Below are 17,964 nucleotides of genomic sequence, written 5' to 3'. Positions count from 1 at the left end.
TCATTACCTTTGTTCTGCATATGTAGTACAGAGCAGGCACACTGAGTGTAGTTTCAGGTTTCATAACGTGAAATGCACTCATGAATTATTCAGATTGAGTTTTTTTCTTTCTTTTTGTGATCGATTCAATCCATTTCATATTGTTTATTACAATGCTTTTCATCTGGCATGACTTCTGCTACGTAGCTCTGCCATTCATCAACAGTCTGGGTTGTTATTATAATCTAATTTGAGTGATCTGGTGCCTCACATTCACTGTCATTTGATGCATTACCTTAATATGGTGTTCAGCACAACACCGTGTTTACAACAGAAATAGCATGACAGCTAGCCATAAAATAGCAATATCAAATTTAATCTATTTCCATCAATATCTTTTAATACACTATGAATTGTGCATGTTTTTCCTACTCAAAATGTGAGCAACTATTTCACCAAGTTCCTTTTTTCTTTACAAGCTCAGTTCTAAACCTCTATTATCCTTTCCATCCAGTAAGTAAATCACAGTCGGCCATTGTTGTATGGATCACCTCAGACAAGACATCTCCCTTTGTTTGCCTTGCTGTTGGGTCTGTTCAGGTCATGTTTGCTCTCTCTCCCTGCCCATAAAGTGCACACACACACATTGGTACTACAGGGAATCTGACTTTAACAGGCGCTGTTGACTTCATGCTAATCACCTCGTACAGATTTTCATTTGTGAGGCCTGGAGGAGTGACATTTGCTTTCCTTAATTGCGAAGCGAAGCGTCTGAAAGAGGACCAACCCTCTATGGGCATGCTGGGCCCCCTCTAAGGGCCTGACCTTCATCAGTGCGGACGATTACAGCAAATAATTCACCCTTCAAAATTACTGTAAACAAATTGACTTTGGGGATGAGAGAGAGGGGGGAGGAGGGGGCAGGAAGGAGGAGGAGGCAAGAAGAGGGCCTGATGGTGACGGTGGCTGTTGGGGGGCAGCTGCAGCCTGAAACCTACGACAGGCATACACAATCACGCACACACGCACACAAACACAGACGCACCACCTCGGAAATCCCAGTGCCCCCTCCCACACACAGAAGGACCCATGGAGAGGCAGCGACTGAGGCCCTAAGCCGTCCACCCTTCTGCCTAAAAATTTGCATATGTCTCAATGCACAGACAGAGAGGGGAGCATGTGCTGAATGGGGACCGTGGCGAAGTGGATTACACAGTCAGCGCAGGCGATCTGATGACAGACACGCACAATGCCCCCTCAGCAGATGATAGGCATCATGAGGAGTGGACGGATGAGGATGCAAAGAGCCGGCCTGCCGTCTGAGTGTTGCATCACTAAGTCTTTGCAAACTTTGGTTTACAGTAGAGGAAAATCACTCGATTTGAATTCATATGTCATGGCTTGGTTTTTTTTTTTTTTTGGGGGGGGGGGTTGTGTTGAATTGTTACCCTATTGATTTTGTTTGCGTGCTTAAATTTATTTCAAGATCCACTTTGCTGTGAAAATGACCCCAGGCAGCCGATCTGTGATCTGTCCTAATCTTTTTCCTCTCCACCGAGGGTTAGCCGTAGAGGACGTCAAAACTGATCCGAGATCTGAGCAGAGGAGGTCCCAGCTCTAGTATTGTGACACTCAAACAGGTCTGATGTGGCCCTGCGAAGCCGTCCTTTGTTCTGCCTGCTGAAATGTGTTGTAATTGTGCTGTGGGATGTCCAGATGGTCGGTTGATAGTGCAGCTGATGGGATTATACCTTTTACCTCTCCCTGGGCCATCTGTTCCCTTTGACTCTCTCTCTCGCTCCCTCTGCCTCTCTCTCACTCTTAACCTCTCTCTCTCTCATACTCTCTCCTTCTCTTTCTCCTTTCCTCCTATCCTTTTCCCCCCTTCCTTCTTTTCTCACTCTCTTTCTTCCTCTTAGGCCCAGCAGTCTGGATTCACTTGTCTTTATTGCATAAACCCTAACAGCATTACAGCCACTTGGCATGCAAATGAGGCAGGCGCTGCAGGCTCTATGCTGAGTCTCCTATATTGTCTGGGGCTCTATAATGGTGGAACTGAGCTAAGGAACGTGTGTGTGTGTGAGAGAGAAAGAGAGAGACAGAGTCTGTGTGTGTCGGTGCTCTGCTGTTCGTGTGTGTCTGTATGTGTGGGGGGTGAAAGACTCGGCTATTTGTGAGCATGTTTATGCACTTTTGAGGCTGAATCTATACATGTTTGAGTGACAGGCAGCCACAAAGCACATTCATGTCTGAATGCATAATATGCTTGTTGTGTGACAGTACACACAAGTGAACAAAAATGTCACATGGTGAGATTCAGTCTGTCACCCACGAGGCTATCCCGTGTCTGCGCCAATAGGGGGCAGCACCTCTTGATCAATGTGAGGCAGTCGGTACAAGTGCAGTGTGAGCTGATGGGAAGGATGATGCCTCTCTGTTTCAGCCACACAGTCAGTCAGCCAGCCACATATCTGAGGCTTCTCGCCCAGTGAACTCATGAGGAAGAATGTGTTGCTAATTTAAAGCATGCTGTCTGTCTGCCTGCTAGTTGTCAGAGCACTATGGAGGACATGGCTGGAATTACATTTTATGACCAGGTTTCCTTTTCTCTCGTGTCACATCTCTGTTTGTTAAAGGTGACTCAAACAAAGCGTGTGATTGTTGTTGATGCATGTTAAATTAGTTTGTTATGGAGCTGAGCCGCGGAGGGAGGAAAAAAAAAAATCTCAACTTGTGAGCGCGCACACTGTTAAGCAGAGGGAAGGTGTATTAAAGTTATTAGACAAAGACATGTTCAACTGGGCGGTTGACAATAGCTTCTTTTCTTGCTTTACGGCGCGTCACTCTGCTGCTTTGAAGAGTGTGGTGAAGAGAGGAAGAAAAGGATGGGTTGGGGTAACCTGTAAAGAACACAAGCACGCACACATGCATAGACACACGCACACACAACACATGGGGTCCCATGGGAGCGGGGGAACATGGAGGCGAGGGCTCAACCTCTTTAATTGCTCCCCTCATTAAGAAACTGGTTGCTAGGCGATCCACACCTATCGTGTCATAAACGTGAAACACACAAACAGAACGTCAGCGAACATAATGACTTTGGTGCTCCGGGCAGGACTTTAATTATTTGATTTTGTTCTCCAGTAGAGGAGTCATTAATAAAGACAAAAACAAATAGATTAGCTTTTTCCCCCACTAGGACTAGAGAGCACTGAGATATATTAATTGTCTAGTCTTTTTTTTCTTTTTTTTATTAGTCGTTGTTGTATTAAACATTACATTTGCTTTTGGTGATAGAACCATTAATGCCCATTAATGTGTAGAGAAGCTTGTTTTAGTCAGTGGTGTATATAAACTGTTTGCCCAGCCATAATTGGCTCTTGAAATCTGAAGATAAGCAATTTGCACAATTGGCCCAAGTCAGTTCTCTCCTTTTTTTTTCTTCTTCTTCTTGCAATCTTTCAGCTGCGTTTGCTCCCATCTGCGAGTGGAGGCCACAAGGGTCATAAGGTTATGTTTAGTACATTTTACTTTTTGGATTTCCCATGGTTTGGTGGTCCTTCTTTTCTCTTATTTGGCTGAGCAGGCAATCAGTCTATCATATGGAATCAGTTGGAAGAAAAACAGTAAGTTCTGTTTTTCTCATAGGCAGCCCCCCCCTCTCCACACACATACACACACATACACACACACACACACAGACACACACACACACACACACACACACACACACACACACACACACACTATCAACCCAGCCTTGCCTCCCCCTCCTTTCTCCTTTCTCCCCCCTGTTTCGGCTCTCTCACAGCTAAATCTGCAGAACCCAATGACAGGAAATTGACCTCACAGCCAAATTCTTAAGCAATTTGATCATGTTTCACATGGGCTTTTAGGACAAATGTAGGTGCATTAGGAGACTGGAAGTAGCATAACATTTTAAAATCATAACTTAGTCTGAGTGTTATTGTCGTAATTAGTGATATTGAAATGATAAATACACTGAGTGATGCATACTACTTCCAGTCAAGACAAACAAATAGGTATGAGGGAGGCAAAAAAGCAACTTAAAAAGTAAAAAATGAAAGTGATGGAGGAACAAAAGATTCTAAGGAACTAGAAGCAACTAAGTGTGTGATTTGTAAAACTGGAGGATGTCTGAAAGAAACTATGAGGAAAAAGGAGCGTAGCAAATTATAAGATGTAAAAATGTGCCTACCATTCTCCAGATAAGGAGGCGTACCTTCTGAAGGGTCGAGTCTGCGAGCCCTTCGCCCATGCTTGGAGTTGTTGTGTACGAACATGTTGTCAGAGACAGCCAAAACATGGCCGTCCACATTGACGGTCGTCGATACGACAACCTGCAACAAGAGTGAAGGTGAAACATGTAATTTATTAAACAGGAAACAGAGGAATCTAGTTTTACAGACATTCTCACTAATGTTCTGGGTTAAAGGGCATACATTAGAAATTCTGTTGTGTCCAGGTACATGCATGCATGCTACTGATTACCGGTCAAACCTCTTCAAGTGGTTGTTCTCTTTGGACGTATCAAATTACAGTTACCTTGCTTCGGAGTCATTTTGTTTTTGCTTTTTAGTGTTTTGCATTTGTGTTCAGCTAATTGACTATTCAATCACTAAAATACCATTTCCGTTTACCCACTCTACCAACTGTCATCATAGCCGAAGCTCAGAATTATTGATCAGCTTGTCCATCTATTTGAGGATGGAAGGCCTCCCTTTTAAAATATTACTGGAGTCATTAGCAACTGAACCGTACTCCATCCCATCACTCAACAAACATTTTACTAGGATCAAATTCCAAGCCACACTCCATATTTCATAATGCTTATTTTTGTTGTTGTTTTTTTGGCTACCACATCTCCAAACAGTGAGCCGCATGTGAATGGCCAAAGTGTTTCTGAGCCGGAAACAGAGAGCCCCTCTCAGGTTTGCTTCGCCGGTGAGTGACCTCGGTGTAGCAGTGGAATTTAGGGGGGCGCTTTTTTTGGTTGGTTTGGGAAGGGTGGGGGCGTAAGGGGGGGAGGAGGAGGGGAAGTGAAAGAGCTCCATTCTTGTGAGCAGGTTCAGAGCTGGGCCAAGCTGAGGATGATGGATTGGGCCCTCTCTGGCCTCCAGCTGGTTTTTGGGGGTAATAAGTGGAGTGGAAGGCATGCAGAATACACAACTTTGGCCAGAGAAACACCTATAGTGGAGCATCTGGGAAATCTATTTAGAGAAAAATGGCATTCTAACTGTTGGACTGAAGACAAGGGATTATCATCAGCGAGAAAAATCCAAAATCTTGTTGTTTTAGTCTTAGGTTACATGTTTTAGTTTCACAAAAAGAGTGATGCTACAACTTTCTTCTTTCTTGCATTCCTTTTGACACACAGGAGTGAGAGGTGAAAGCCCTTGGTGGCTGTCATGCATCAGTCCACATTCACCCTGAGGGAAGATTTGAGGAGTCAGGGGAGGTCTGATGGTGGTGACATCAGGAGGGGACACCCTGTCTTGTCTGTTTTATGTCTGGGCTTCCTCCTGGAGGATGCTGGCTTGTGTGTCTATCACAGAACAGTGCTGTCAGTGACGGACGCCCTCCTGTAGTTTGTCACTATCCTGATAGGACAAATCACACTAAACTCTTACTCTCTCACCTTGACCTACTGGGCTGCTTGTGGTGAAAATGTGGTTGGTAGGATGGATGGATGGTGGGATAAATGGATCAGCGGGGGGCGTCAATAATTTCAAGGCTCAACTACCTGACACATTAGAAGTGAGAGGGTTAAAGAAGCAGTAAAAAGTGCTCAACGGTCATGTCCCTTTAGTGTAAATCGCAGCATTTTGTCAGCCCACAATAATGATGGTTTTCAGATGGCTTACGATGGTTTTCATTGGCTATACAGAGACCTGCATATGTGTGACTTTAAGTGTATGCATATGTGGGGAGGAATGAGAGAGGGATGTAGAGAAAGCAAATATATGCGCTCCTAGCGTGTATGGGCATGCATCCATATGCGTGTATGCCTGCGTGTGTGCGTGCTTGTGCATATGTGTGTATAAGAAGGTATGCGTTTCCGCTGCCAGACAGATCCTGAGTTAACACTGTTGTTACATGTGGTTGGATCGTCCTCCCCTCTGCGCTGAGGCTCAGAAAGCTGTCAGGAACACAATTGATGGCACTCTTAAATCCTATATCCTTATTTGTGTCAGATGGTATTCCCTAATAAATATTCTGTCCAGAGCACACAGGACACAGAATCCTTCACTCTCTCTTTCCCTGGTTTTTGCCTCCTTCAGTGCCAATAATAGAATTACATTCATATGTGAATGTGTGTCAATGTGTAGTGTACTTGTGCATTTGTACAACTGTGTGTGTTTGCAAAAAGAGAGACAGACAGCGCAAGACAGAGACAGAAATAGACAGAGCATATGTGTGAAATAGATTCACCTGGAATCTGCGCATGTCTCGTGGATTCCCTGCATTCTTCAGACAGTTCTGATTGCACTTGAGGAAGAACTTTAGGAAGAATCTGAAAGAGAGCACAAAAACAAAAGCAAAAACTATTAATTATACCATTTAAGATACGTTTCTAAATGACAATGCTGTGGAATATTTACGTCTGACCCATTCATCCAGTCAGTCAGAAACAAACACGACATTGCGCTATTTCAGTTTAAGGAAGTCGGATGTATTTATCATTCCCTCAAAATCGAGAGCATCAGTCTCTTTGTCATCTCATCGCCTCACCTGAGTTCATGGGTCTTTCCCAACACCCATCTGCCACTAACATACAGGAAGTCACTTGATATTCCACCCACCTCTTTAATCCCAGGACACCCCCTGTGCAATTAAAGTTCTCCTGTTCAATAGGGAAGCAAATGAGGCCCACCTGTGACCAGGTCTTGTTTGAAGAGCATCAGGGATAAAGGACCTAACAAGGTGAGAGCGCGCCACAAAACTTATAGTCCTGTCAGGCAATTAGGCGGACACTCCTGGGACCACCGTATGCCACACACACACACACACACACACACACACACACACACACACACACACACACAAGCATAACGCATACACACACACACACACACACACCCATGCACTTGTGGGTGGGTGAGGCAATTATGCCACAAATTACAACCTGGCTAATCGTCTCTGAACAAATGTCACGTCTGAGTGAGATCTGGGCTTGGTTAGTTTGTAAGCTGCCTTCCTCTCCTGCTTTCTCTCAGGACACGTAGAATTTATTGATAAAGCCTTGTATTGAGAGTTGAATATCAGATGTGACCTCAGAGACATAAAATAGTTAAAAAAGAGAAAGATTAACAACAAGGTCAATAAGAAATATTGTCTCAGATGCAGCCCATTGTGTAAAATCTTACAAAACCGCACAGAATAAACAATGAAATTGACTTGTTGTTTTTGCAAATTCTCCCCACAGAATCATGACTGATTGTGCTTTTGCTTTCTCCGATTCATTATACTGTAAATACCGTGCCATGGTATTTATTTTTCATCACATTGCACTAGCATTACTATATGCAATACTGTGGTTTCCATTGTAACACTACCTTGGCTCACAGAATCACAGCGGCTCATTGGATTACCATAGATTGCACCATAGATTGCATGGCCATTTCATTCAGCTAAATACAGTGGCTTGTGTGGCCTGTGAGGACGCTTTCACAACACTTAAGACTTCTCGTTCGCCCAGTGGGATCCCGGCCAGGCCATAAATCAGAGTCTAAAATGACCCTTCTAACCCTGGCCACATTAACACATGCACTGGTCATTTAGAAGCGTTCTTCGATAGACTCCTATACCTTGTGCTTCACTGAGGGCCCAGGAGAGAGAGGAGAGGTGAGAAAATATTTTCACTCCACATCCAAGGAGCTTTGGCTCGGACATCAATAAAAGACGTTTTAACCCATGCCAGAATGCTGATTGCCTGTCGGTGTGTGGTGAGGCCATAAAAAACCTGACTTGTCATTAGTGCATTTCGCTTGATTGTGTTCACTGTGTTTTCGGGTTGCATCTGTTGGCTGATCATCAAAATGACCATTATGTACTCTAATTCCCTGACCCTGTTTTTATTTCCCCAAAGAGTCATAATGTAGAGCAGCAGACATCTGCGGAAAGCAGACCTGAAATACGACTTTTATTTGTCTGTCGCCTCTCATACAGATTGGGTAAGGCCAGTGTGTGTGTTTGTGGGTATGTGCGCGCACATCTACACGCACAGTGTGTGTGTGTGTGGGCATGTGCGTGTACATGCATCACGCGTTGGTAGACAATTTATGTCTACCAACGGGAGATAGAATACATTTCCCAGGCAATGCATTGACTTCATAAAAGAAACATATTACTTTCAGAGTTAGTCTTGTCTCTTTCCTTGGATACTTTAATGCTTTTACATACTGTTTCAACTACAGCAAAACCAAAAGTTAAGAAACAATAAACACAAGAAATTGAGTGCCCACGCTATCATAAAGTAGCTCCTTTATGTTTACTGTTATGAAGGCAATTAAGCACAATTTCTCTGCTAAAAAGATAAGCTTAATTTTCATAGTCCACAGCAGTGGCAGTGCTATAGCATCCATTACATTTGAGTTGGTTAAGATTCTCCATGAGCACAGTGCAAATTGGTCCTTGGTGAAAAGGAGAGCAATTAAGACAAGGCCCCTCTCTCTCTCTTTTACTTCTTAAATATCTACAGAAGTTTGTGCTGGTGTTTTGGCACGCACGGAGACAAAAGGAGGTTGTTTAATTGTTTTTTAATGGGATATCAAGTCGTCGCTGCCATTAGATGTTGGCAATGGAGGGCAAAGGGGGATAGAGAGAAAGAATGAACTGCAATTAGGTTTGATTAAAGCTATCCTTCTCAATAATCAGCTGTTCTGACAGGACAGGGGGACCCTGGTGGCCGCTGAGATGGAGGAAGGTGTTGAGTGATATTAAGGCCAATGAAGGGGATATTAACATGGCTAATTAAAGCTCTTCCAAAGCCGGGAGAGGAGGCTCTCAGTGGACCGCACTGGATGAAATAATCGGCCAAGGCAGCTATCAGTTGGAGGAGAGAGAGAAAGGGAGTGCGGGAAGGGGTGGGGTGTAGTCCATCTGAGAGAAGCGGGGAGTAGAGGGAGGGATAGTGGGAGGCGTAAAGGAAAACTATGAAGTGTGAAGAAAGACAAAGAGGAAGACATCGACAGGCATATAGAGAAAGACTTCCAGGGCAGCCATGGAAGCTCATTTTGACATCAACGCTCTCCGTCTGCATGCCCAAAGTCTGCCAGTATAACTAAGACCTGACATCAGCTTTTATCTCCGCCAGCTAGTCATACAGGTCCACAAATCAGCGTTAAAACAATCCTGCTCATGCCTTGGTCTAAGGCAATTAATACGATTCTCCTGTAGTACCTCCATGCTCGCCCACTGCCGAAGCTACTAATCATGCCATAATGATTTCTCTCCCTCTGGTCAAAGGGGAAATAGATTGTCTCTTTAGTAATGCAGCAGGCTCGGCGCCTTCCACTCCCTGGCTTCACAGACCCGGTAATTGAGGAGAAAAAGGCCGACTTTGGCACTTTGACTGATTTGAGGGCTGCTAGACCCTCTTATCTTTACTCTGATCATTTTAGGCTGACACTCAAAGGAAGACCCATCGCCCTAATTCTAGCTCACCCTCTCCCTTCATCAAACAGAGAGGGGAATAGGAAAGGAAAAAAGAAGAAGAGAGAGGAAAAAAACAAACAGGCGAGGTGAGGAAGGCCTTCTCTCATTTAAATGGCCAACTTAATTGCAAGGTTGATGTCACTCATGCATAAATGTCCATCCCTTTGATTTGAGTGAAGAGGGCAAATAAGGATAATGTTGTATTATTAAGAAGGCTCCATCGACAGTGGAGGCTAGCTCTCCTGTCCATTTCATTCATTTTTTTTAATCCATTCATTTTCAGATTAGCACTATTTTTAATGACCTGTAAAAAATTTAAAGTTAAGTCTAAGCTGTTTTAAATTATTTTCACCCGCTGGTTTCTTAAATTACGTACATGAAAGCGTTTTTTTTTTTCCTTCAATAGTACACCTTGTTCTTATTGTACAAAAGAGCTTCCCCGTATTTGTTTAGGCCGTTACACAATACACTGACAGATGGCCACAGTATCTGTAAGAGTCAGGTATTGACAACTCTAAGCTCCTGATTGGTGCCCCGGCACTAATGACTAGCATGCAGTGTCCACAGCCGGCAGCCATGACAGTGAGGTCATCCGTTGCAGGGCGGTGAGTATCGATCACCACCCAGCTCCAGCCCATCAGGCCCCAGCTGCCTCCCAGACTCAATGGGCCCCTGTTACAGGAGCCCTGTAAGAAACGGCTCCCAACACCAGACTACAATCTGCTGACACCAGATCTCTACGCTGAGATAGTAGTACACGGGTCAATAGCGTATCGGATTTCCAAAACGCCAGGGTCTTAATGTCAAGCCTCCTGCCTTCCCTACCTACTGCTCCAGTTATTAGGCACTCCACTGAACTGCATTCAGATCCCTGTTGTGACAAGACGGAGCAGGTAAAACGAGAAATAGAGACACTTATAGATCTTAATCTTCCCGAACACTTATTTATGCAACTGAGTGGTCTTGGATATATATGCCAGTTAAGTCCCTGGGAGGCCGAGCCGAGCCGCGTGGCCATTTCTGTCGTATTCTGGTTCGCCGCTGTCTTCTCTCGTCAAGCAGAGCTGTTTTTCTCGCCTTAGCTGAAGTAAACCACAGCACATTAACAATATTTGCTCTACCCCTGTACAAGCGCCAAGGGACCAGACCCACAGATCCTATCACTTCTTTATCAGGGAACAAGTGCCTCACTATCCAACCTTATTGGGTTTGGGAGATTAACCCCTTCCACTCTCGAGCTCTGCCCATCTCCTCCGAGAGCAGCAAGGCAGATGTCACTGTGATTATTATTGTTCGACATCAAATATCCCAACTACATGTCTCAGAGAATTTATTGGGTATTTCCAAGGCCTTTTTTTGTTTTTATTTCTTTATTTTCGTCAGCTGCTATTGTCAGTTCATTTTGTTGTTTCATATTTCATATTTTTGTTAGCCGTGTGTGTGTGTGCTGTGGGGGTGTCACAAATAATTTATGTGCTTCCTCTGCACCTTAAGATGTAGCCGTGTCCCTCCATTCATCCCTCTTTACCCTCTCCTCCACCATCCCCCTTTCTCTCTAATGGGCAGAGTGGCATTGACATTATTTCACTTGAGGATCCCTCACTCTGTCAATCCCTCTTCATTTACTCCATGGCTACAGGACTCATTATGGTAGCTCTTCCTCCTTCTCTCTCTCTCTCTCTCGTACTCTCACTCATTCTCCTCACCTCCTGTCTCCCTCGCTCTCTAGCTTTTCTCTCTCTCTCTCTCTCTCTCTCTCCGGACACTGTTAGTTTCTTACTTAAGAGAATCGCTCGTCCTCACAAATGGTTTCACGTCAAACCCACTCCTAGCAAGCCCCCACTGATTCCCTTCAGGCTTTGGCACAGGTTTACTGTAACAGATTAGACGAAGACTCGGAGCTCCTGCTAACTATCCATCACTTGCTAACAGTGGACTAAGGCTGTGTGCTTTATGCAGCTTTTAGCTCCAGCCCGCCACATACTGCATGTTTAGCCCCAAGCTTTCTCTCTGCCTCTCCCATCCCCTCACATCAAGATACTGCTGAGGCTGTGTACTGTTGCACGCTGTTCTTTGTTTTACTCTGAATACGCCTTTTCTCTACTACGACTTTGAACACAATATAATAAGACACAAAACATAAATAATTCTGCGTTGTTTTGTCTTGCGCGGCTTTACTGTACGAGCGAATCAAACACTGGTTTGCCGCCATAGAGCCAACATCATCTACATTCAGACTGGAATTCATAAATATAACTGAATCATCACCGGGACCATAAAAACCGTATGATGATGATTACTGATAATGACTATGACAGTCTCAACGATGTCAGTCGTGAGGTTGCTGACATTACAAAAATAATCACGTACATTAGCGATGCAGTTCTCAGGAATATTTACTCTGCTCACCAGCTGGACGGCAGAGAGGTATCTCCAGGTTATTTTTGCGCAGGAGGAGAAATATGGTGCTTTGATTACTGGTCAGCATTGGAGCTTGGGGCCTTGAGGAAATACCAGTCAGCACCTCCCTGCACTAGCGAGATGGAAGATAAGCATATGTTGGAGTAACTGGCCTGGGTGAATAGTAGTATTTAGGGTGTTAGAAGTGGGGTTCTGGAAGGCCCCTGAGCAGGCCTACAATGAGAGCCATACAGCGCCGTCTCTCTCCTGTGGCACCTTGGAGTGATCAGACCCAGGCAGGACGCAGAGGAACGCAGCTGTACGGGCAAGGCCAGCAGGGGGGCTTTGACCATTTACCAACAGCCATGCTGGATCCAGCAGGCTATTGGGGGCTTATTTGCATGTGTGTGTGTGTGTGTGTGTGTGTGTGTGTGTGTTATATAGGTCGGTGAGTCAGTGGTTTTGCTGTCTGTCCATGCATGCTCAAATGTGTGCGAGTGTATTTCTACATCATATTATTACTAATGTATAATACATACATCTAAAGTGGCTGTCAGGACTGGTCAGTCATCATAAAACATGAGGCAGCCACTCTGACATCGCCGCCACATTAACGCGTTCTTAGAAGAAAAAAAAACACCCACTGTGGACTGTCATGTAGGCAGGGGGGATAGAGACAGAAAGACAGAGAGCGGGTCGGTGCTTAAAGCTAACAGGTAACCTTTCTGTGCACCTAGGACAAAGGCAGGGGGAAAAAGAAAATGTCAAATTAAGAGAGGCCAGGCAGAGAGACGTGGCTGCCATATTTGTGTGAAAGCCCAGTGCTGTTGGCAGCAGAGATGGCTGCTTTCTGATTCATCTGGGGCCGTATGGCAAAGCTTTGTCAGTCTGTGCGAGGTATAAATAATTCAGGGTGAGAGATGGCAATTACAGGGCCCTGCACAACCAAAATGAATATTTTATAAGGACTAAAACTGCCCTGGAATGAATCACACACATGGAGTCACACACACATACACACACACGCGCACACACACAAGCATAAGTGAATGTGAGCACACGCACACGCGTAAGCACACATGCACCCAAACACACACACACACAAAGGTAGCACATATGAACCCTTAGCATAGCTGTTGTATTGTTGACAATATAACTATTATTATTATTATATAAAGCCCGGCATTGTGGGTTAATAATTTTTAATATGCTTGCATTTGTGATTTCTTACAATATTTGGTTAAGGGGGAAGGAGTGTGTTAGATTTTCTGTTTTGTTATTCTATTGTGAAAAAAAAACATGTATTTACCACCACAAACAAACACACCTGTTTAAAATATTAGCAAACTATTCAGTCGCCCAAATGAAACACATTAGCAGAAAATAAAAATAAAAGCAGAGAGTGTTGTCAATATATAGTAAAGATCTACACAAAAAGCAGTCTCCAGAGACTCAGAGCCTTTACTTTTGACCCTGTAAATATGGTCTTTGTGTGTGAGTAAGAGGAAGGGGGGGGGGGGGGGGCAAAATGCTAATGGGAAAAGATTAAACCCAAAAGCCGCCTGGAGCATTTACCTCTAAAGGGTTTTGTCTGTCAGGTTTCCTGCAAAACTCTGTCTTTATAATTCTGAGACAAAAAATAACATTGTTCCCTAGTCCTGAGGAGCGCAGTGGCTTGGTTGAATGGCCATTGTGTGGGCCTAGCTAATGATACCTTAGCTTTTGTGAGAGGGAGGCCAGGTAGGTCTGTGACATCAGCGCCACACAAGTGCTTCTCTGTCCGGATGTTTAGGGAAGGATTTCGTCCATGGTGGGAAAAGGGTATAGAGAATAAACAGTTCCTGTTTTTGTACCAGCATTTTGAACCCCTCTGCCACAGGGCTGTGCTGAGAAAAAATAAATTGCATTTAAAATAACTTTTTTTATTTTAAATTATTACCATTACTTTTATCTAATTATGTCAATATAATATACATATATATATATATAAATACATCAATTTCTGGAAGAATTGCTTCAGCAGAGAATGATGTAATTCCAGGAGTGTCTTTTCTTCCCCCTCTTTTTATTTCAGCGGGAGTGTGGGCGTTTTATTTGTCAGTCCAAAGGGAAGATGGCAACCCTCTGAGGGAGGAGAGACCCCAAGCATGAAGACACAGATCGCATGTGTTGGAAAAAGTGACAGCGAGGCAAATGCTAAGAGAAAGCTGCTTCCTAACCGAACCGCACACTGTTAGCGATACAGCTAGCTGTTGTGAAGGCAGCTGACAAACCCGTAGCGTGGCATGTCTCGCCCCGTTTGTGAGTTTTCAAAGAATATGATTTGCAAATAACATGAGTCTCTGGGCATAGACTGGGCATGTAAGTACGGTGAACAAAGCCCCCCTGCTCTGCTGAGGGAAACCCTTACTTGTCAGCTCAGTTCTTTGTCAGGAACCTGACAGATAAATAGACAGTGTTTTGCCGCTCACTCCTCCTGCCTTATGTACACAGAGGCGTGTGTCTGCTTCCACATACAGGTTGACTTGCTTTAGGGGAGGAATTTGTTAAAAGATACCCCAGCGCTTCTCGGGGCAATGACTGAAAATATTGTGGGCCACTTCAGACAGCCTCAAACAACAAACAATGGGGGTTGATGTGTAACCAGATAAAACACAGATCGAATAGCTGGGTCTAAGCACCACTACAGGGCTTATTTTTCATGCAAATTACTACTAATGAGCTTCCTGAAATCTGACTAATTATATCAAAGTGATTTCTTTAATTAGTTTGTAATAATTCCTCGCATAAACATCATAGTAAACAGATTAAGCTATATAAAAATATCAATTTGTCACACTTTATATGAGATGCTGTGCAGTTGACGCTAATCTTGCTTCTCCAAAATGCCAAAGCAAACATTTATTAAAGAATTAAATATGTACTTAGAGAATGTTTGGTAACATTAGGGAAGCATATCTTTTGCATATTTGTCATGGTTTCTCCGCAACGACCTCTCTAACATATAAGAGAGAATAGGAAAACATAATGAAGTGAGTGTAATGACTTATACATATGCAACTGGTGAAAGAGAGTCAAGCTAGTAATTGAATAGTATAATACAAAATATATTATGGAATTCTCTGCTTAAAAGTAATAAAATATTGTGTGAATATCTAACTAAAACAGAGGCAATGTTATTCTAATCCGACATCAGAGATTACACCACTGAGTGACTGGAAATACTGCATGTCAAATCCAAATACCTATTTGAAAAATAACAGACGACTCCAGAAAAGATAAGAAATTGCATTTATCTACCACTTTGCACCTCTTGTTAATCCAACAACATTCCTCAAACCCCTGAAGAGTAAAAATATCTAATATACTACCAGTCACAAGAGAACACATACGACTACCGATCTTTCTGATACCCTCAATCTGCACTGAGATGGATTAAACATTCAATTTGTTACTCGCCAGACCACCACCTAGGTTCACCACTTACCATACAAATGGAAAACACGCTAGTAATCTATTAGCCTGCCTGGCCTGACACTGTATTATGTTGTATTTGTATTATATTTACTTCAGGGAAATTACGATTCAAGTCATATTTATCTTCATGTGGAAATGTGTGTCTAAATGGAAATCACCTATAGTGCGAGTGTGGATGCAGAGCAATACTAATGTGATCCATGAACCGTGCGATTTAGTCACCCTCTATGGATGCACTATGGGCTGATTCTACATATCAAACATGCTCTCCCCCTGTTAAGGCCCATACCCAGAGCCCCTGATGCTGTTTGATAATTATTACGCTTACATTACAACACAAGACCTTGCCTGTGGAGCTGGAAGAGCAGCCCCCTTCCCCATAAACACACACACACACGCACGCACACGCATGCATGCACACTCTTTGTCATATACAGTAGTAAACAGCTTCCCAGTAAGCTGTTTGCACTTCACTGCCCGCTCTAGGAAATAAAAACAAAGAGCAAATTGGGGGTTTTGCGTCTCAGTGAATAAATAAGGTTGTTTTACTCACAGAATCCATTACCTTTTAAAACATGTGCCTAATGCGTTCAGCCTTTTCATTTTACAAACAAAGCCCAAATTAGGAATTAAATACATTCGTATTTAGATAACAGCATTAGCTTTATGACATCAATGTGAAAAAGTTGGACGCCATCCATATCATTCCCATGCTTCCATTGTTACGTTAAATTGCAATATTAATCCTGGCTCAAACCAAGGTACTGTAGCTTTTATGCAGTACACTTGAATTATGCTATTGAAGTAATTGATAGTGATTCAGTCATTGAAGGTACTAATCCCATGATTCAGTTCATCTCTCTCAGTGCCATTTACCTCCAGATGTTTAGAGTTTGGGGTAATCAATAAAGAGGGAATAAAGATTGGCATTCACAATACTCCCCTTGACAAGCTCCAGCCGAATGTTTGTCAAGCAAATTAAACACACTTAGACTTTTCACCTGCTCCTACAACGACACCACATATGGCCGTGAAGTTAAAAATAAGAAACTCTGCATACATTACCATGCATAATGCACAACTCCCTCCATTTAATATGCAAATTTTGTAAAATATTACTGAATACCTTCTGTTCGGAATGAATAAATTTGAATTGCAATTAGAATAATCTTGTATAATTAATGAAAACTGTCAATTTTGGTTCCGAAGTAATTTGATTAGCATGTTGATAGGACACTTATCAAGTTCAGTAAACTGTTAGATTAAGAAGATGAAAAAAAAGATTCTAAGGATATTTTTCTCAACGGCTCTGACATTTTCCCTTGGCATTGTAAACAAAGACAGTAGCTGGCAAACTTCCTGAATCGAGGGGCGAGAAAGGGAGGGTGGAGAAACAGAAAAAGAGAAATAGAGACGAGGACAGAGATAGAGAGCCTCTTGAGATAATCTGTGAATCTCAGTCCACAGATGAAAAGGAGTCTATCGTCAAGGCTCCTGAGTGAGCTACTCATCTCTGCCCTCTGCTCTCCAGCTAAGCCCAAGTTTATGGGATTTATCTTGTGAACCATTTGTAGTTTTCACATCACATGATGAGTTAAAAACAGCACACAGCTTTTCTAAATGTTTCGAGGCTATAAATGTAGAGTTCTCAGCTAAAACCCACAGACAACTGATCCCAGTCTGCAATTCATCTGAGAGTAGCTATCTATTAGTGATCAACAAATTGATGTACGCCATTGTTGTATTGTATAAAACAGAACCATCTGCACTGTCTACAGATGAACAGAGCTAGTGACCTCCTTTTCCCCTCTCTTTCTCTGCTCATTAGCTATCCTGAACCTCTTTCTCTCCTGCTTTCAGTTTTCAAACCCCCAAATGAGACCTAAATCGCTTGCAATACAGGTTAGCTCGAGGAAGGGGGGGGCAAACATCTGTCGTGCTAGGTACCCACACGCAGCTCGGGGTATCTCCTGCGAGGAACTTTGGGGATGTTTAATTCATAAACGCTGTCATCCATGTAAACCTCCTGATTTCATAATGACTAACTCTTGGTGGTTTAATTAATTTAATAATGCCTTTCAGAAGCCATAAATGAAAGGGTCTCTGAAGTGGTGCATTAATTAGCCAGCGCCGATGCTATCCCTGTCAGACTGGTGGCTGTCAAAAGCAGGGCAAAGCGGAGGATGGGCACAGCTGACGTCCTGAGGTCAGGGGTCATGCCAATCATGCTCCTCACCACACTTAATGAGTCATAATTTGTGTCGAGTATACACATGTATTAGGGTCAACCTGTGGTCATGTCCATAATTCTCTCCCCTTGCTAGGCTACATGGAAATAACTGGCCGGGCGACAAGGTAGTTACATTCTCCGTAATAAGCTGTGGCACGGCCACATTATGTTGCTACTTGTATTTACATGGAAACCTC

At 43.3% G+C, this 17,964-nt stretch overlaps 1 protein-coding gene across 6 annotated transcripts in view; it reads right to left on the bottom strand.

Moving 5' to 3' along the window:
- The window catches only part of ebf3b (EBF transcription factor 3b), a 68,001-nt gene that overhangs the window by 21,542 nt on the left and 28,495 nt on the right, over positions 1-17,964 (bottom strand). For 4 of the 6 annotated variants that reach the window (XM_051379263.1, XM_051379272.1, XM_051379299.1 and 1 more), the window contains exons 7-8: positions 6,436-6,517; positions 4,226-4,343 (exon numbers count right to left, since the gene is read on the bottom strand). In XM_051379263.1, coding sequence (XP_051235223.1) covers positions 4,226-4,343; positions 6,436-6,517 — 200 coding nt within the window. Of the gene's footprint in view, positions 1-4,201; positions 4,344-6,435; positions 6,518-17,964 lie in introns of all 6 variants that reach the window. The other 2 variants (XM_051379254.1, XM_051379281.1) reach the window with 1 other exon arrangement.

Source organism: Dicentrarchus labrax, unplaced genomic scaffold (assembly GCF_905237075.1).
Source record: "Dicentrarchus labrax unplaced genomic scaffold, dlabrax2021, whole genome shotgun sequence".
Classification (NCBI taxonomy): Eukaryota; Metazoa; Chordata; class Actinopteri; family Moronidae; genus Dicentrarchus; species Dicentrarchus labrax.
This window is presented reverse-complemented; position numbering and strand designations above follow the sequence as displayed.